This window comes from Cavenderia fasciculata, assembly GCF_000203815.1.
Source record: "Cavenderia fasciculata unplaced genomic scaffold Scf_Dfasci-G-b-126g04.f1-5, whole genome shotgun sequence".
Classification (NCBI taxonomy): domain Eukaryota; phylum Evosea; class Eumycetozoa; order Acytosteliales; family Cavenderiaceae; genus Cavenderia; species Cavenderia fasciculata.
Window position 1 is genome coordinate 110,495 of NW_004457715.1, and position 20,378 is coordinate 130,872.

Consider the following 20,378-nt stretch of genomic DNA (forward strand, 5'->3'; position numbering starts at 1 on the left):
TTAAATTTTTAATCTTGGTTTGGGAAATTTCAAACAAGGTCCGAATTTCATGTTCGAAGCTTCTATTTTGATGATAAAATAAATAAAATAATGTAATATTAAATAATAATAAAAATTGCTATAGATATATTTTATTATTAAATACTTTGACTCGATGAACATTAGAATTATTTTAGAACTTTTATTTGTATACTTTTTTTTTATTGGTGGAGTCTGATGATCATCTCTCTTTTTTTTTTCATCATTCATTTAGGTCAAGAGATAAGAATAAGTTCAGAGAGAAAAGAGAGGAGGAGTAGAGATTAGAGATTAGAGTTTGTTTGATGGAGAAAGGAGGAAAATGTAATCATGATCATGGTGGTGGAGATGAGGATCATGTTTGTAATCATGTAGATTCAAATGGTGTATCACAATCATTGGACGAATTGGCCTTTGAAAGAGGTATTTGGGGCACTGTCATTTCTGGCAACGCGACCAAAGTAGAAGCATTACTAAAAAAGGATGCGTCTTTGACAAACAAGCAAGACAACTCTGGGTACTATCCTCTACACTATGCTGTTCGATCTATTGATAATACAGACATTGTCGAATTGTTATTAGAGTATGGTGCTCGTGTCAATGTATCTACTCCTGGTGGTGCAACTCCTTTACATCGTGCTTCATTTTGTGGTTCAATCAAGGTAAAAAGATATATATAAATATTTATGTATATGTATATTAAACTAACAAATTTAATTTATATTACAATTTAGAGTTGTAAATTATTAACAAATAAAAAAGAAGATTGTAATATAGAGTTTATAGATCATCAAGATTCAGATGGTATGACTGCACTTCATAAAGCATATCAAAGAGGTCACAAAGAAATCGTTCAATTACTCATTGCCAAAGGTTCAAATCAAGAAATCAAAGACAAGAAACAAAAGAAACCAATCGATTATCAATCATCATAAATATAGTCATTTTATTATATATATGTTACAACAACAACAACAATCAGAGGTATGATGATTCTCTTTATTTTATTTTTATTTATTTATTTATTTAATTATTATTTGGATGAATATTTAAAAATTCTACAATAGATAGATAACCCTTGTTGGTGGCATCTGTGATTGCAGTACTTGAATAACCTTCGGTACGATGATCAATAAGATACTTTATACAAGACAAATGACCATTTACAGCGGCCATGTCGATGGCATTGGATGTACATCCCTCTGTACGATTCTGATCAAGGAATTGGACGACATTTAAATGCCCGTTCATTGCGGCCCAATTCATGGCATCTTTGGTACACGGCATGTTGTGATTGTGAAGATATTGCAATACTTCAATGTGTCCGTAAAAGGCTGCTTTATCCATTGCCTTGAATGTACCAATAATAGTAGGGGACTGTTTGCCTGTTGGTCCAACAGTCGATTGATTGCTCTCCATAAGGTACTTGACCATGCTTAAGTGACCTCGACGAGCGGCCCAATCGAGAGCGTCAGTGGTGCCCCCCTCGGTACGATGGGCTCGGAGAAAGGCGACCACTTGCAAATGTCCTGCCTCGGCAGCATCATCATAGGCACGTGTGGTACAACCTTCACGACGGTAATGGTGTAAGAATTGGACAATGTCAATGAATCCATTCTTGCAGGCCCAGTCCAACGCATTGGTAGTGCACCCTTCGGTGCGGTGGGTGTGCAATAGCTTGACCATTTCAAAATGACCCTTGTCTGATGCCCAATCGAGCGCGTCAGTTGTGCACCCCTCACTTCGATGGGTATTTAAAAACTCTACAATATCCAACGAGCCAGCTCGAGCTGCCTCATTCATTGCCCGACTAGACCCCCCCTCGGTTCGATGTGTGTGCAAGAATTGAATGATTTCCAACGATTTACCATAGTCCATAGCCTCTCGTGTGCATCCTTCACTTCGATGATGATGTAAAAATTCTAAAACTTGTAAATATCCATTTCTACTAGCACCATCCATTGCTCTTGTACTACATCCTTCTGTACGATTAAAATGTAAAAACTATAAAAAAATATATTAATTAAAAAATAATTAAAAAAATATATATTTATATTATTATTATTATTTTTAATATTTACTTTTACTACTTCTAGGTGACCATTTTCAGCAGCTGTATCCATTGCATTGGTTGAACATCCTTCTGTTCTATTTAAATGTAAAAACTATAAAGAAAATAATTAAAAAATAGAAATTAGTTTTTTGTTTTTTTTTTTAGAATTATTTTTTTTTAGATCAATTTTTTTTTACCTTTACAATTTCCATACTACCATATCTACTGGCGGCATCAAGAGCATTACTAGTACAACCTTCGGATCTGTTGAAATGAAGAAATTTTACAATATCAAAATGTTCAGAAGAGGCAGCCCAATCCATAGCATTGGTCGAACATCCTTCAGATCGATTATGATGTAAATATTCAACAATCGAGAGTCTACCAAACCAACTTGCATAATCCATGACATCACTTGTCCAACAATCATTTTTTGGAAAGCGTGTGTCAAGGTATTGGATGATGGGAAGGTTTCCATGCAATCCTACATAATTTGTAATGTCACGATCGTTTGGTGAAAAGTCTGGGCTCCATTCGAGTAGTTTGTGGAGTGTCTCGGCTGTTGCGTCATAGTGGGTGGTGTATCTAATGATAGAATCGTGTCGTTTCTTTGGACTATATTTATCGGGTGTCGGTAAATAATGTTTGACAAAGTTCCAAGGCATCGCATAGACCTCTAACATTTCTAAAAGTGCTGGAGAGTTTATCAACTCTTTTCCTTTTTTACCTTTTCTACCTCCTCCTCCACCACTGCATCCTTCTATTGATTTTATAGATTTAGGATTGAAAATTGTATATCTAATATATTGATTTCTAAAAATATCTAAAAATGTTATTGCCATTTTAAATTATAATAAATATTATTATTATTATTTTTTGATTGGTTGATTGATGAAACAAGTAAAAAGAACAAAAGAAACGAAAAATACCAACACCAAGGGTCGTATTTCTTGTTTCATAGGCAACCTATCAAAATCATTTTTTTAATTTTTTTTTCCAACCGAATAGATTTGGTCAGAAAGACTCAAACGAAAGTATACTTCGTTTTTTTTTAATCAAATCATAATATCTGATTATTATAATTAAATATTTCAGATCAATATTTTAATTATACTTATATAATTATATTATGGCTTATTAATTATTTCAAAAGTTTTGGGTGTGAAAAAACAAAAGACAAAAAAAAAAGAAATTGTTAATATTTATTTATTTCTTAAATGCAAACATATAGAGATAATTCAATACAAATAATAAATAATAATAGTCAACAAGAAAAGAAAGATGAAAAGGGAATAGTAGTAGATGAAGGAGGAGAAGATTATATTAAAAAGATACCAACTATACTACTTTTAAATATTATTAATCATGTAGATGATAATGTAGATTTAGTTTGTCTATTGTTTAGTTGTAAAAGATTATTCAACTTTACTTCTGCTGTTAACAGTAATATAACATTTAAAAAAGATGAAATTGTAGACTTTGAATGTATCTATTACTCTCAGAAATGTTATCATTTAAAGTCATTCAAGAAAATGTTTACAAATACATTTTCAGATACAATGATTATAACAGATAATTTTAAAACACCTGATATGATCGAAGAGAATATTAAAAATGTAGTATTATTGGATCTATATCAAGAGGAACTATTAGAAGAAAGTATTGAACCTTCAACACTATCAATACCTCGATCAACCACTTTATTGGAATTGCAAAGACCAATCTATGACCCATTGCCAACCGATTATTTCCCACCACTTCTTCAACACTTGACCATAACCTATGGTGAAAAGAATGTTGCTGATCGAGCGTGGTTACCCGATTCACTAAAATCACTAACCATGGTAGTCTTGGATCGTGGGTTTACCTCTCCCAAAGCATTGCCAGTGGGTCTTGAAAGTCTAGAATATAGAGACCATCACCGTGATACGAATATCAGTCTATTACCTCGGTGGCTCGGACTAGACAGACTCGGGTCTCTCAAATCGCTGACATCTGACCGTGCCCATGATGAAAAGGGTGTCGCCTACAGCACCTTACCACAGAGCTTGACCAATCTCGGCCTCTATTTGGATACATCACCACTGTCCACCTACTTTGAACCACTCTCAAAGCTGGTACATCTCGACATTTCATTCTGTGGAAGAAACGGTAACCAACCAACCGACCAACACTCCTTGTTGTATTTTGACAGTCTTGTCTCGTTGGAAACATTGCAACTCGGGTTGATCGGTCCCATTCACGCGTCACAAATCCGTCTTGCTCCTCGTCTATTGAAATTCAAGCAAACCAATTACGATCAACGTATTGGCAATCTGACCAATCAATTCTTTCCACCAACTCTGACATGCTTGAGTATTAACCTAGACACTGATGATTTTACCATGTTATCATTGTCATCATGTCTACCACAATTGACTTGGTTATCAATCAAATGTCTCTCATCAAATGTACCTGTGGAATTCATTCCGCCGAGTATCAAGACACTTGAAATATATAATCATGTAGACGTTACACAACTCTACAAATTGCATAACTCGATCGAGAAACTTGTACTCTGGAATCTCAAACATCAAATCGATATGGATACTCCCATCACTCTACCCGATGGTTTACAAAAGTTTACTTGGGTTCACTATGACAAATTCTCTTCTTCTTCTTCAAACAAACGACTTGAAGTTATTTACCCTCCAACATTAAAATATATTGATTATAGTCAATTTAGAATCCCCTACCAAAATATCATTCCAACATCAGTCAATGAATTCAAATACACGACCAAGCCCAAAACTACCACCACAATCAACAACAACAACAACAACAACAATACAACACAAATAGAAATTCACTCGATTGGTGACGACGGTTTTGTATTCCCATCGACTCTTACCAAACTAACTGCAACTATACGTTGCAATGACATTTTGATGTTTGGATTGGATCAGGTAATCAATCAAACAAATGTAGATCAACTATTAATACTCGGACCTGGTTTCACTTTCAAAGTGCATATTCGTAGATTAGATCCAGAAAATAGAAATGTATTAATAATTGGTAAATCACTTTATGGTGGAATCATTCATCAACACATTGATCAACAACTGACCTCTGATGGTGAACAACAGTATCGACCAATTTATATTTTAATTCAACATATGCAACCTCCAATACTATCATATGATATTCCCAACACTCTAAATTAAATATAAATATGATTTTAAAAACAATGTTATGTTTTTATTTGTCTATCTTTTTGGTATAGATAAATAAATATATATAAATATATAATAAATAGATAAATATATATCTATGCTGTTGCTGTATAGATACTATAATGATTGATTTTCATCATCATCATCATTATCATTATTTAAATATTGATTTACAAGTTGGGCCACTTCGAAATTGTGTGGATCGATATATTTTGGCTCGATTAAATCTTTGGCAATCAGTTTGTTGTCCAAGATGTATTTTGTGGTATTGTAGTCGGAGAAAATCCCGTAAATACTGGCTGTTGTGCATCCTTCAGTTCTGTGTTTATGAAGAAATTCTACAATAGACAAAAATCCTCCCCGACTGGCTTGATCCATAGCATTTCGAGTACACCCTTCTGTTCGATTAAAATGTAAAAACTGTAAATCAAAAGATGTCGTATAGGTTAATATTATAGTGGTTAGATAAATAAAATCTTTACTTGCCTTTACAATCTCTAAATGACCATTTTGGCAGGCTTTATAGATTGCCCGTGTTGTGCATCCCTCTGTTCTGGTTTTGTGTAGGTATTGTACAATATCAAGACTTCCCAACTCTGAGGCTTTATCTATTCCTTCAAAACTATTTAGATGAGGGTGATTTTCAAGTAAAAGCTTATAAATATATATATATATATAAATGGTGATAGAATTAAAAATAATTAGCATAATAAATAAATAATATTTATAATTATAAAAAAGTACCTTTAAAATGTTTAAATTTCTCATTCCAAGTGCTGTATCTATTAATTTTTGGGTCCAAATATCAGGTGATGATGGATGTCTTTTTAAAAAATATTCAAAGATATCCAATCTCTTTTTCTTTATGGCTCGATTTACTCCAAGATTTGTACATTGTACGTTGAATTTTTCATAGAGGTACATTATTATGTCCAATCTAATTTTTTTTTGATTCTCTTGTTTACAAAGTCGATCTATAATATCTTCAGAACATCCTTCAGTCCTATTCTCATAAAGATACTATTTATAGATAGATAGAGAGAGATATATATATTGTTAATCCTTTGGTCTCTGTAATACGTTACTACTACTACTTACCTTTACAACATCCATATGATTTTCCATTGCTGCCAAATAAATTGCCTTTTTTGTACATCCCTCTGAGCGATGGTGATGAAGGAATTTTACGGCATCTAGATTGCCACGCCAAGAAGAAATGTTTATTGCCTTTTGTGTACATCCTTCTGAGCGATTGTTAAAAAGGAATTGAATGATTTCCAATGAAGCTGCATAATCTATAGCTTTGGTTGTGCATCCTTCCGTTCTATTAAAATGTAAAAACTAATAATCAAATATGTAATTTATATATTTATATATAAAGGTTAATAATAGAGTTCAATATGATATAGATAAATAAACTGACCAACCAACCAACCAACGCTTTTACTTGCCTTTACAATCTCAAAATGTCCATTCATAGAGGCTCCATCCATAGCTTGGGTTGTGCATCCTTCACTTCTATTTTCATGTAGAAACTATAAATATATAAATATTAGTTAATTAATTGGCTAATTAATTTATCAGACATACCTTGACAATCTCAAGATGACCATTCTCCGCTGCATTATCCATTGCATCGGTTGTAGCTCCTTCAGTTCTATTAAAATGTAAAAACTAATAGAGAGTTGATTGTTTGACGTTAGTAACATTAATTAATGATTTAATAAACTACTATAATGTGTTTGTCAGACATACCTTTACTATATCTAAAGATACATAGGCAGCATTGTCAATTGCCTGGTCAGCTTTTAAAGGGCCACGATTGTGCAAATACTCTACAACTTCAAAATGCCCTCCTCGTGCGGGATCATTCAAGTCTATACCATCACAATCACTACCATTATGTTGACCACTAAAATCTATTCCAACGGCAGCAGGTGAATCCATAACCTTTAGAATCGATAGATTTCCCTGATACGCAGCAATACTTTGTGATCGCTTGTAACTAATATTTGGGTAGTTGTTGACAAAGTACTCAAAGATATCGTGCTTTCCATTCTGTATAAGGGTTCCAATAACTTGGCTAATATAACCTTTGTAAAGTGTTGGATCGTAATCTGGTGACCATTCCAAGAGACGTAGGAATGTATCAAATGTTGCTTTTCCATGTGAACAATAATCAGTGATCTCTTGTACTCTTCTTTGCAATAATACACTATCTTTATCAGTCGGTAGATAATGTTTTATAAAGTCCCATGGTAGTGCATATTGAGCGACCCTACCAAGACGTACCAACTTTATCAGATACTTTCCTTTTCTTATACGTTTCTTTCCATCATCCATATAAATATCTCTCTCGTCTGTCAAGTTACATTCTTTTGAATACACACGATTGAATATCTCGTATAATAGATATGGTGATCTAAAAACATTAAAGAATGGTTTATCTATTGTTAACATATATTTTTATATATATATATTAATTAATTTTGTTAAGATACACCGCAGTTAATAACTGTATTTAAATAGACCAGTGACTTAAAAATATACGCCAGTTACCATTGCACAAAGTGTTGTCCTTGAAATTTCTAGTTGATGCAAGTGTTGTTGATTATGGGGAGAGTGAGAGGAGATCATGAATTGTTTTGTTTGGTGTAAATAGATTAAATGTTGTGCTGATCTTTGCAAATGTAAGGAGAATGATCTTATAGTGTTTTGAAACATTTTGTTGGCTGCACTATTAGTGTATATGAATGGTCCAAAACTAATGTTACGAGCTAACACACTAAACCAAAATTAATGTCACATACATTACAACATTCGTCGTGAGGAATCCTTTAAGAAAGATATCTTATACTTAAAGATAACTTTATCTTTTTATGATGATTATCTTATCTCTACTAGTATATCGACCAATCGATCTTCATCTTAATAATAATGAATTTTTTTGTTGTATGTGCGCAAAAGAATCAATATTCACAATACTTTTCAATCATGTGACACAGAGATATAAATGTAAATTTAGTGTGTCTTATATTACAATGATTATTTGTTGGATATGTAGTATTATTTGATTGTTGTGTGGTGGTCACTATTATCCAAAAAAACAACAAAAAGTGAGGGAGGGTAACTATTGGAACAGGGATTAATTGGTCGAATGTTTAACGTCTCTACGACCAGCGACAGATAGAACTTCTTTAGCCACTAGTTTCTTCAGAAAGTGGTCCCACCTATTTCACCACCAGTAGCGAGTGGTTTGGCCCAACGCTTGGTCTCCCAAGATTTGTTGTTCCGATCTGATTGTGTTGTTGTTAAAACTTGTTGAGAGTTTCAATAATACTGGAGTCTGTATGTTTTTACTGTTCCTTGGCCCATCCTTTCACCAATTATCACTACTATCTTGGTAGGCTATACATCGAATCATATTAGACATGAAATGAAGGTTTATGGGATGAGAACAAACAAGAGAGGACATAAATGAATGTGAGAAAATCGTCAGATGAGATTTATGAGAGAAAATATCTATTTGATTTAACAACGAAATTTCGTTGATATGACTTGATAGATACTTTAAAAAAACAAAATGTGTACTTCTTCTTTTTCTGTCTGTTTCTGTTCAAGTTAAACATCGGTCCGACAATTGTGTTTGTACAAAATTCACTACATATGTACAAAATCATGATTTTAAAAGAAATATAATACAACTTTTTCTTTCTCTTCAAGCCAGTTGGCGATATATAGTGAAAATAGTACTCGCGACCTTTGGACATCAAAAAAAAAGAAACAAAAATAAAAAAAAAAATAAAAATATCTTTCCAAGTGCGAATCTGCCAAGTTCATACAATTGCTCCTTCGCATAATGAGAGGATGTCCTGCCCACCTCAACTCACCTTATTTTAAAAGTAATCAACAAGTCGATTGTTTGAAAGAAAGCAATCCCTCCATTATTAGTACCACACACTCATACACACACAGATACAACAAAAAAACACACTACACACTGTCATACAAACACTCACACTGCTGCTGTCACTTCATCATCAACGACCAACCCACCCACTACGCTACCATCTCATCGATCATATGAATTTTAAACAGTTATAGAAATAGTCGTAGCAAGCAATAACAATAACAACAACAAGTAGTAGAATAGACAAGAGTAGAATATAGTAGAGACAAAACAAAGAAAAGAAAGCATTCATTCATTCATTCATTATTATGGTTTATACAGATAATAATAATATAAAGCTAGTAGTACCTTATTGTTCTTGTTGTTCTTGTAGAAATTAGTAATAACAACAATAACAACAAATAACAAAATACGAATACAGATAGACATTTCAGAATAGAAGAAAGATAGATATAAATCTCGTGGTATCGCAGATTTCATACCCCCAAACCAAACAATAATATTATAATAATTCGAGATTTCGAGAACTGACATTGTGAAGGAAAGGAAAGGAACGGACACATTATTAAATCGATACTATATATATATATATATAAGTATAATTCATTCAAACAAATAATATAAATATAACAATGGCTGTATGTATAATTAATTAATTAAATTAATTAAGCAATTAATTATTATTTGAGTCTCTTACTAAATCATTGAATATTTTTAGGGATGTGGATATTGGGATATGGTTGATTCCATGACGGAGGAATTCGATGCCCAAGAAGTACTACCAAAACTATTTATTGGATCTGCAGCTGCTGCACAATCAGTCACAAGTCTAAAGGATCACAACATATCACATGTCTTGTCCATTTCAACTAATCCACCTGTTTATACGAGAAATGTAAGTTGTAAACCAAACAACAAAGCAAAACAATATAATTGAAATGTCGATATGTACTTACTTTATCTATATTTACTATTTTATAGGAAGCATTTCAATGTTTGTCGATTAGCATTGAAGATGAGGAAAAGAGAGACATTTCAACGTTTTTCGATCAATGTCATCAATTTATCGATAGTGGACGTACCAAAGGAGGTATATTGATCCACTGCACGGCGGGCGTATCTCGATCGGCCACCGTCGTCATTTCATATCTCATGAATCTATTTTTTAAACCATTCATGTATTGTTTCCAATTCCTTAAATCCATCAGACCTTGTGTCCAACCAAACAAAGGATTCGTATCTCAACTTTTATCATACGAAGGTCTTTTATTTTCAAATCAACAACAACTTGTACAAACACTAAGTAATCAATTATTATCAAACAACAACAACAACAAATCCCCATCTTGTTGTAGTAAGCTACAACATCAACAACAACAACAATTAGAACATCAATCAAAACAAGAACAACAACCACAACCTACAGTAATGTCATGTCAACAACATGAACAAATTAAACCAGTAGATGCTGCTCAAGCACAAGCTCAATCCATTTCATCTTCTACTACCGTACCATCTTGTTGACCCTAACAGCCAATCAACCAACCAACAGTCAACCAACCAACCAATCAATCAATCAATCAATCGATCCATTCTATCCAAGAGATACTTTTCATAGGAACCAAACTTTCACAACGATTTAAATATATATAACAAATTAATAATTTAACAAATGGACTAATAATAATAATAATTAAATAATGGAATAATCAACTAATAATAATAATAATAATAATAACCCACCCCTGTAATTAATAAATAATAAAAAGAAATAACCCTACTATAAAACATCAACACAACAATTAATTATATCAAGTCACCTGATTAATATATCTATAATAGATATTTATTATTGAATTCTTTTCCCTTTTTTTGATTGATTTTTATATTTACCTTGTTTTCTTTCCATTTAAATGTATGGAGGTCAATTCGGTCGCCTAGTTTTGTTCTTTTTCTTCCTTTTGATTTAGTTTATAAGTCTCGAAACATAAAACAAAGTTGATTTCGAGAAACAATTGTTCAAATAAACTAAATTAGAAGACAAGTGAAAGAACAAAACAAAGCAAGACACGAATGAATTTCTACAACATTAATTGCGCTAAAACTATCACTTGTCGGTAATTTTAGATTCCTTTCTAATTCATTCCAAAATTGTCAACCAAACCAATGGTAGTTCCAATATCTAGAGTATTATCCCAAAATCTGAAGCCTATAGTGGTAGATATAGCAAAGGCAGATTCATTATTTGTAGTAGATGTAGCAGAGGTACATGTATTATTTGTAGTAGTGGTCGATGTTGTAGAGGTAGCAGTTAAGCTACTAGTATCTGTATTGTTGTTTAAATCTATTGGATCAGTGGACGGTGGCTGATCAATCATCGATGGTGTACACTGTGTAGAACTAATATCATTCATGATATTTATATGAACTATATTTATTTTTAATCTATAATAATACAAGTATCTATTGTCCAAAGATTGTACGTTTGGACAGTGGTTCAATAAAAGTAAAAAATTTAACAAGAGGAAAGGAAGCAGAAAAAAGTAAACACTTCTTAAGCTAGTTTTGACACAATCGTCCCACTGTTTGACGGGGTTGAAGGGGGGTAAATGGAGAGCGAGGGGTTGATTGTTTTTCGAATTGTTCAAAAAGGAAGCAGAAAATCCTGAAGTGCAATGGTTATGAGGACCTCTTGGCCAATAAATAGTGATTAGTGTTTCTTTAAATCTATACTATTATATATAAATTGTAATCCTTTCTTTCATGGTTCGCACATTTGCTCTAAAAATAAGAATAATTCTTGAAACAACATTAAAAAATTATTTATAGTGATATCACATAATAACACCAAAATTTTTACTCCTTCAAAAAGATTAATACAAATTTTTTATTTTATATTTACAATATACAAATTTTTGAATATTTTACTCTCTTGAATTGTTTGTGTATTTCATTGATAGATCGATCGCGATTGAAACCCAGGGCGCAATAATAATAATCTGCAAAGGACGAAACGACTGTTGCAACAGGGTCGTTTAATTCGATTTTTCATTTCAAAAGAGACCTCTCTCTTTTTGCACAGGGTTAATAATTGTAAAGCGAGAATGATGATGCTTGATGAATATTACCCACCTCGTTTTATGGTTAAACATTGAACGAAGATTCCTTGGTCTCCAGGCCTACGCATATGATTTAAATCATTTCCTTTCCTGTTCCAACCCCAACTATTAATTTCTCTTTAAACAAACTATTATTATAGTTGAGTGAACAATTTATAAATAAATAAATAAATAACCAACATCCACTAGCGCTCCCCAAACCAACCCATCCTCCTATCTTACCCTATCATTAATTGTTTTTCTATTTAAATAATAATACAGTACTTACTATTTAAAATTCATGTATATATTCAACTAAAAATATCTATCAATCTTAATCTTTTAAATATTTATCATCGCAGCCTTACAGAGTGAGTGGATAGTATACTATACTGTAGTTCGTGTTTATATTCCTATAATTTAAATAATTATCACACTTCCTTCTACTTTTAGACCACCACTTTCATCTCTAGACTGACCGACTGACTGACAGTCACCCCCCACATCATCTAGATTTATTCACACCACCATTTTCATACTCTTCAACATAAATCATCATCACTCAAAAGTAAATCAAATCATCATAAATAGAATTTTATAATTATATTTATAATTATATTTATAATTAAATTTATATTCATATTAAATTTATATAGTCATTCTATAAATATATATATAATACCAATACCAAAATACTCATCCATTAATACACCAACAACCCTATACATAAATACAAATAGTTTAGATCGATTTATTTAATTTCTTTTATTTTTACAATTTTTTGTGTATAAACACTCGACAGTTTTGTGATCATCATGTCAATTAATAATAGCGATAGTCATAGTAATAGTGATAGTAATAATAATAATAATAATGGTAGTGGAGATAATAGTTATAAAACATCATTCCTAAGGAGATTTGTTGATGGACATGACAAGGAACATAAAGGGTACTCTACAGTACCAAAGGACAAGCGGAGAGACAGTGTCTCTAGTAATCACGCCATTCAATTCATAGACGATGACTATAGTCCTCTCATAGACCCATCATCACCTTCACAAGTACTAGTCAACAAGATATTCGATATAAGAGAAAAGATTGATGATCATGCAGCTGCTCAAAATCTATTTGGTCATAAAACAATGTATGATATGAAATGAAATATAAATGAGAAGTCAATGTTAACATTAATTTATTTTTAATTTATTTTAGAGGATATATTGGAGGATTTTGTTTATTAGTTGGAAATATAACTGGGCCTGGATTAGTAGAGATTGCATCGACTTATCAACATGGTGGTTGGATTCTGTCGACATTGGCATTTATTGGGATGATGATGTTGAGTGGACTGGCATCATTCTTTTTGATAGAGTCGATGGCTGCTCTACCGGGTAATCCAAGGTTTCAGTTGAGAGTAGAGTTTGTCATGTTGTGTAAATTCTATTTTGGTAAGGTTGGCTATGTCCTGGCACAGATATTTATCAATGTCAGTTTGCAAGCAACCAATATCGCATCGATTATTATTTGTGCACAAATGGTAGACAGTCTACTCATCTTTATCTTTGGCAAAAGTTGTGGTGTCCAATTATACCCTCATCAACGATGGACTTGTGTTGAAACTGAGAGTTCAAGTACCTCTCCATTTGCAGATTACTATATGCTATTTACTCTTGGGTATCTAATAGTATTGGTTATTATCATACCATTAGGTATTTTAAATCTTGAAGATAATATTATTGTTCAAACTAGTAAGTCAAAATCTAAAGTCTAAAAAATCTAAAGTATAAAAAAAATAACAATCATAAACTAACCAACCTTTTTAATTTACTTTTAGTTTGCTTTATATTGATGGTAGCAATTGTAACAAGTTGGATTATAATGTTTATTATTAATGGATTGGAACCAACCAATTTACCTGCGATAGGCGATAAACTTGGAATAAGTAAAATCCTTGGCAATGTTATATTTAATTATGCTTATATTACTACTCTACCTTCTTATGTTAATGAAGTTGTACGTATCTCTAAACAATTAAACAAAATTAATAATAATATTTATTTTTATTTGTTTTTTTTAGAAACCAACAGTAAATATAAAGAAATCAATATTTTCGGCTACAGTATTTTCAACATTTATATTTATGATGATTGGTATATTTGGATCTTTGGCATTTAGTAATATGCCATATGACAGTGATATTTTGAGTATGATTAATTCAACGAGTCATGCCAATGTCTTTTCGAGAGTGTCGGTCTATATCTTTCCATTTATCGTGTTGGCCAGCTCCATCCCAGTGTTTAGCATCATTGTTCGATACAATCTCACACAGAATCGATTACTCAAGAAACCAGTGGCCATTTTCATCTCGGTCATCCTTCCATGGATCATTGTCATCCCATTCATGACTGGTGAAGGTCTAATCAATATTATCGATTGGGCTAGTCTATTCTTTAGTTCAACTTCCAATTTCATCATTCCACTTTTAATTTATTTAAAATCTTTACATTTTAGATCAAAGAATTGTAAAACAAAAAACAAAAAACAAATCAATTTATTATATTTATACTAATATTTATTTCTTTTTACTTTTTAGTTTTAACAAATGAACAAAAAGAAATTATAGATTCATTGGCACAAGATACAATCGATTGGGAAGAAAATGAAGTTATGTTGTTTGAAGACAAGAATCAATTCAAGGGACTAAAAGGTGTATCTAAAATAGTGACCAGACGAATTGCTTGGGTTTCTTTAATCATATTTACTTTATTAATTATAGTTGTTACCATTTTCAATATCATTGGTTAAATAAATGAAAGAAAAAATGCAATAATTACAGAGAAACAAAAAGAGAGGGTTTCTGTGGCATTCGGAACTTGGAATATAGTGTGTTTTTGAAACTTGAGAAGTTTTAAGATACTGGAGTCTGTATGTTCTAACCGAAGCCTGTCCCATCCCTGTTTATGCAATGTTTATCAATGTAGTATACCCGAAGACATGTTTTAAAATTTACTATCCTTATGGGATTGAAATACTCGCTTGTACATCAATAAATAAAAAAGTGAGGAGGGTAAAAAAGTGAGGAGGGTAACTGAGGAACCAGAGATTAGTTGATTGGGTACTTCTTTAACCACTAGTATCCCGAAAGTGGGTTTTTGCTGGAATGTGAGCAAACCTCAAGAGGTAGTTCTACATCGACAGTAAGATTGAGATGAAACTTGTTTAGAGTTTAATACTGGAGTCTGTACTTTTTTACTGATGCCTTGGCCCATCCGATCACCAAGAATCAGTAGTATCTTAGTAGACTATACATCGATTGGTAAACATATGTAGATTGTTTCTTATGGGAAAGACATTTTGGTTGTATTGTACGAAACTTGCGAATAATTGTAGAATGTCACTTGGCTGAAAACAAAATAAACATCGTCATTGTTATATTTATATTTTGTTTTGTGCAGTATAATAACGCTCGTATATTTACTATACTACTTTTAAATATAATCTACATTCTCTGTCACATTGATTATACAAGTGGGTTTTTGCTGGAATGTGAGCAAACCTTAAGAGGTAGTTCTACATCGACTGTAAGATTTAGATGAACTATGTTATCATCTTTAATGTTTAAATCACATTTTCATTAACTAATTCTTCCATGGAACCAGTCACTTCATTGGATGGGTAATTAAACCATCTAATAATATCCAGGTTGATATTCGCCGTAGTAGGATGGTACCAACAAATAATTATCAACAACAGAACTGACCGATATTGCATTAATTGAAGATATCATATGATGAGACAGAATGATGGGTGGGGTTCTCAGTTTATGTGTGGTGTTCTAGAGATAAGGAGAACGATTCGCCCCTCCAACCACCCGATCACTGAATCGATCACATGATCATCACCAGTTGGCTATAGCTATCTAGTTAGTATGAGTGAGGGAGGGTCGGTGGATTGATACCGTCGCTCACGTGTATCAATCAAACTCACCTCATATATTTTTATAATATCCTCTTCTTCTCTTTGTCCTCTTCTCCACATCCCAACGACCCCTCACAGCACAACACATAAATAGTTACAACAGTCGACTAACTACATAGATAATCAATTAACACAGATAATATAATTATATTTATAATAGTAATAATAATAATAGTAATAATAATATGTCAGTAGTTACAAAAGATAGCAAAGAAGTCTTGGACCTTATCGGGGGCATGTTCCCAGGGTATCCCGCCGGTCACAATATCGAAGATATCATGAATCAGCTTGAAAATGGTACCTTGCCAACAGTTCCAGATACGAGCGTCACTCCTCCCGTCAAGCCACCAACCACGACTACTCCTCCCGTCAAGCCACCAACTACCACTACCCCTCCAGTCACCCTTCCTCTCAGAGACAGCCGATTCTTTGTTGGTTACACCAAAAAATCTAACGAAGTCTTCAATGATGAGTTGCTTCCAGTCCCACCATTACCTACCCCTGCAGGTGGAAAAGCAGCTGCGATTACCGTCAAAACAGTCGTCAAGAGAGAGGCCGTACCAGACTTGTTACCAGCTTGGAACCCCGATTTTGTGGTGCCTCCTTTTGATGTCAATCGTAAAGATCCAACGATAACAGATGATGAAGGATTAAAGATAATCAACAGCTTCTCTGTTTTTGAAGGTTCAAAGAATGTACGTATTTATTATATATTTATATATATCTAATTATATTTATTTATTTTTTAATATTAATCTTTTTTTTTTTTCAATTATTTTTGTTTTTATTAGGTTGTAGCAGAGAATGCTAATAATTATTTCTTGGAGAACATGTTACTCTACTCTGATCCAAATAATGAATTGTTGCAATTGTTTGGTCTCTCGAAACCAAAGCTGAGTCAGAACCGTTTGGATATTTGTGATGAGCCAAAGGTTACTCTCTGGTACTCCTACTATTCCTTCTATTATCTACCATTGATCGTTGCCAATGGAAACTATTCAGTCTCTAAAAAGATTAATGCCAAGTTTTGCAAGGACAAGCTTCACTACCTTGAAACTGATGTATCTTTTGATGTATGTAAAAATAATAATAATAATATTGAATCTTATTTAATTAATATTAATTAATTAATTAATTTCCCTTAATCTATTTTTTTAGAATACATATGCCCATCAAAGAATGTTATTGTTCAAGTACGCATTCTGTGAAAAGAATCAATGGATGCAGAAATTCCAAAAGAGCGCAGGCCGTTGGTTACCGTTGTATGTTGATTCTTTGAACAAAAATCTATTTAGCAAGGTTTCAAAGTTGCAGGGAAGATCGGCCGAACAATTCCAAGCTTTCATTGTCAATGTCAAGGCCACCCTAGATATCCTCGATCCAACCGGCGAGACATCCAAACATACAATCAACAGCATTATCGGCGCCTCCATCTTTGCCAATTTGGACCAAAAGAATTCTATCAAGGATACCCCGGTCAATCGTGAAATTATCAAGGATACTATCCAACGTCTCATCGATCGAGTTAACGACGGCAAAGTTGAAGAGGGTGAAGACCTAGATTCAATCACAATTGGCAAGGACCTCATTGCTACATTGGGAGGAAGTGTAGGAGGCGTCCGTGAGCTTCAGAAAGCGATCCTCGCCACACAATTTGAGTCTATTGGTGGTCCCGACATATCAAATGGATACGATGTCTACTTGAAAGCTGTTGGTGCACGTGTTATGAACAAGATGCAGATACAGGCCTCCAATGTCAACAAGTTTGCAAAATTCCTTGGTCATATGTTCAAGGTTTGTCAAGTATCGGTTATTATCTATTCAATCACCAATTGGGACAAGCTAGATGCATACAACAAAACCTTCTTCTCTCTCGATATTCTCAATATCGCATTGGATTTGGCATCAAGTTCAACCGAGGTTGTTCCAAATGCATTCAGAAAGATTGGTGCTGTCATTGGTGTCCAACTCAACAAGCTGCCTGCCGCCGACAAGGTACTCACCATTATGGAGAATGTCTTCACCACTGATTTAGCCACTTTTGTAACAACTCGCTTTAGTCCTGCTCTTATGGCTATCAGTGCCATCAAAAGTGTCTATGACTGTGTACAAGATGCAAAGGTAAGTAATTTAATAATAATAATATTTAAATAATATTTAAATAATATTTATTATTTAATCTATTTCATACCCCCTGATTATTAATAATTAAATTAATGTAATCCCCTTTTTATTTTCCATATATCTTTCTTTCTTTCTTTCTTTCTTTCTTTCTTTCTTTCTTTCTTACATAGGCTGGTAACATTGGTGCACTCGTAATGGATGGTGTATCGGCAGGTATTGGGCTTGGTGTAGCCTTGGCAATCTTTGGAGGATGTGCTTGTGCAGGTATAGTATTATTATTAGATTAAATTAAATTTATGTACAAACCAATCAATTTATTTATACAATTCAATTTCAATTCTATCTCTCTCCTATAGGACCTTTGGCACTACTTGCAGGTGGTGTTTTATTGGCGTTGGCTGGTATAAAATACATCTTCTTTAGTCCCAGCAACGATCAGATATTCTATGACAAGATTTACAAGGATCTTAAACTTTAAATTATTTTTAATTTGAATTGATCAAACTATGTGATATATTACACAAATAAAAGATGATAAATAGAAGAAGAAGACTTTGCTTTTATAAAAGATTATTCAACCTACAATAATCTTAGAATAGGAAAATAATATTTATTAAATATTTGTTTTTTAATCTCTAGCTGTATAGATCTATATCTATTCCAAATTATATTCTAATTTAAAATTTTGTTTGAAAGATAATTAATTAATTATTCGTTCATAAATCCTCAAACTATTATTTTCTTTTCTATTATATATCATCGACTAAGTACTACTATTTTGATGATACAAACAGAGATGAAAGAAGAAGAAAATTATTTTAAAAAGATACCAACTTTTATACTAGTTAAAATAATCAATCATGTGACAGAGAGTGTAGACAAGGTGTGTCTATTATTGACTTGTAAAAGATTATTCAACCTATTGGATCAAATGTCTGATGTGTTGAATATTACTAGAAACATTGGTTTGAGTTGTAGCAATGATAGAGTCTCTGGAAAGGTTGAGGCATCAAAAATTATCTTGCCCCAAAATCTATTGTCTTTTTCTCTTAAACAATTCACAATTGGTAACTTGTCAAATGAATTCTTTCCAAGATATGACATTAAACCAAACAGCTTTTAGATCTCTTTCAAGTCTGACTCAATTGGCAATGTTATCAATCTTAACCTATTCAGAAGATATTCCAGTGTCGATTATTCCATCAAGTGTAAAGACACTTGAAATTAGAATGACAGGAGTGTTTGGTCGTGAGATGGTGACAATCCCTGACACTATAGAATCACTCAAGTTGTCAGGCTATCAAATGACAAGGGTCAATACTCTACCAACCTCAATTACAAAACTGGTGCTTGACAAACCATCTCTATTCAATATGAGTGTACCAATCACTCTTCCAAGCAATGTACAAGAGTTTACTTTTATCCTTGGATATATTCATTTGGATGTCAAATATATTGAGTTTTTATATCCTCCTAATCTTAGATTCATTGATTTCAGTCATCAAGGAGTCCCCTACAAACCAACTAATATTCCAACCTCTGTTAGTGAATTCAAATACCAAGTTTTAAATATATTGTTTGGATAAATAATAATACTAAGTTTCGTACTAGAGTCCACTCTGTTGGCGATGATGACGGTCTAATATTCCTATCAACTCTTAAAAAATTATCTGTACACATGGACATTGTGAGAGGAATCGATAGGTGTTGGGTACTTCAATTAAACTATGTAATCAATCAAACAAGTGTAGAGACTCTAGTCATCGAAGCATTTCATTTCCAAGTTGATATTCGTCGTAGACTGGATGGCCAAAATAGAAATGTATTGATTGTTGGTAAATCTCTCAATGGTGGAATTATGCATCAACAAATTGTTCAACGTATTGAAGAAATGAAAAAGATATCTTTATTTTAAAAATATTGATACACCTCCAGTATTATTATTCAATCTTCCTCAACCAACTGAAAGTTTATTTGATCGATCA

At 32.8% G+C, this 20,378-nt stretch overlaps 10 protein-coding genes across 10 annotated transcripts; 6 read left to right on the top strand and 4 right to left on the bottom strand.

The window, feature by feature from the left end:
- Nucleotides 1-323: 323 nt before the first annotated feature.
- On the top strand, nt 324-953 carry ankrd39 (ankyrin repeat-containing protein 39; the record flags this gene model as incomplete). Its single annotated transcript, XM_004357484.1, has 2 exons — nt 324-680; nt 753-953. The coding sequence occupies 2 exons, from the start codon at nt 324-326 to the stop codon at nt 951-953; spliced, it is 558 nt and encodes a 185-aa protein (XP_004357541.1).
- A 91-nt stretch (nt 954-1,044) lies between these two features.
- DFA_02058 (uncharacterized protein) lies at nt 1,045-2,913 on the bottom strand (the record flags this gene model as incomplete). The annotated part of the gene is made up of 4 exons (XM_004357485.1): nt 1,045-1,586; nt 1,887-2,022; nt 2,100-2,183; nt 2,269-2,913. 4 exons carry the CDS (start codon nt 2,911-2,913, stop codon nt 1,045-1,047), a joined length of 1,407 nt encoding a protein of 468 aa, XP_004357542.1.
- Nucleotides 2,914-3,288: 375 nt separating this feature from the next.
- Nucleotides 3,289-5,274, top strand: DFA_02059 (uncharacterized protein; the record flags this gene model as incomplete). Its single annotated transcript, XM_004357486.1, has 1 exon — nt 3,289-5,274. One exon carries the CDS (start codon nt 3,289-3,291, stop codon nt 5,272-5,274), a length of 1,986 nt encoding a protein of 661 aa, XP_004357543.1.
- Nucleotides 5,275-5,400: 126 nt separating this feature from the next.
- Nucleotides 5,401-7,743, bottom strand: DFA_02060 (uncharacterized protein; the record flags this gene model as incomplete). The annotated part of the gene is made up of 7 exons (XM_004357487.1): nt 5,401-5,621; nt 5,766-5,937; nt 6,028-6,303; nt 6,382-6,607; nt 6,703-6,818; nt 6,874-6,957; nt 7,039-7,743. 7 exons carry the CDS (start codon nt 7,741-7,743, stop codon nt 5,401-5,403), a joined length of 1,800 nt encoding a protein of 599 aa, XP_004357544.1.
- Nucleotides 7,744-7,821: 78 nt separating this feature from the next.
- DFA_02061 (uncharacterized protein) lies at nt 7,822-9,485 on the bottom strand (the record flags this gene model as incomplete). The annotated part of the gene is made up of 4 exons (XM_004357488.1): nt 7,822-8,068; nt 8,094-8,118; nt 8,680-8,851; nt 9,411-9,485. The coding sequence occupies 4 exons, from the start codon at nt 9,483-9,485 to the stop codon at nt 7,822-7,824; spliced, it is 519 nt and encodes a 172-aa protein (XP_004357545.1).
- A 340-nt stretch (nt 9,486-9,825) lies between these two features.
- Nucleotides 9,826-10,717, top strand: DFA_02062 (uncharacterized protein; the record flags this gene model as incomplete). The annotated part of the gene is made up of 3 exons (XM_004357489.1): nt 9,826-9,831; nt 9,912-10,088; nt 10,175-10,717. 3 exons carry the CDS (start codon nt 9,826-9,828, stop codon nt 10,715-10,717), a joined length of 726 nt encoding a protein of 241 aa, XP_004357546.1.
- A 611-nt stretch (nt 10,718-11,328) lies between these two features.
- Nucleotides 11,329-12,847, bottom strand: DFA_02063 (uncharacterized protein; the record flags this gene model as incomplete). Its single annotated transcript, XM_004357490.1, has 5 exons — nt 11,329-11,621; nt 11,745-11,920; nt 12,535-12,553; nt 12,680-12,704; nt 12,815-12,847. 5 exons carry the CDS (start codon nt 12,845-12,847, stop codon nt 11,329-11,331), a joined length of 546 nt encoding a protein of 181 aa, XP_004357547.1.
- Nucleotides 12,848-13,106: 259 nt separating this feature from the next.
- DFA_02064 (uncharacterized protein) lies at nt 13,107-15,887 on the top strand (the record flags this gene model as incomplete). Its single annotated transcript, XM_004357491.1, has 8 exons — nt 13,107-13,435; nt 13,504-14,039; nt 14,126-14,304; nt 14,369-14,813; nt 14,885-15,000; nt 15,068-15,091; nt 15,426-15,488; nt 15,747-15,887. The coding sequence occupies 8 exons, from the start codon at nt 13,107-13,109 to the stop codon at nt 15,885-15,887; spliced, it is 1,833 nt and encodes a 610-aa protein (XP_004357548.1).
- A 53-nt stretch (nt 15,888-15,940) lies between these two features.
- On the top strand, nt 15,941-19,000 carry DFA_02065 (uncharacterized protein; the record flags this gene model as incomplete). The annotated part of the gene is made up of 8 exons (XM_004357492.1): nt 15,941-15,966; nt 16,430-16,964; nt 17,061-17,342; nt 17,428-17,531; nt 17,565-18,390; nt 18,564-18,657; nt 18,750-18,794; nt 18,936-19,000. 8 exons carry the CDS (start codon nt 15,941-15,943, stop codon nt 18,998-19,000), a joined length of 1,977 nt encoding a protein of 658 aa, XP_004357549.1.
- A 490-nt stretch (nt 19,001-19,490) lies between these two features.
- Nucleotides 19,491-20,308, top strand: DFA_02066 (uncharacterized protein; the record flags this gene model as incomplete). Its single annotated transcript, XM_004357493.1, has 2 exons — nt 19,491-19,969; nt 20,005-20,308. 2 exons carry the CDS (start codon nt 19,491-19,493, stop codon nt 20,306-20,308), a joined length of 783 nt encoding a protein of 260 aa, XP_004357550.1.
- Between the last annotated feature and the right edge of the window lie 70 nt (nt 20,309-20,378).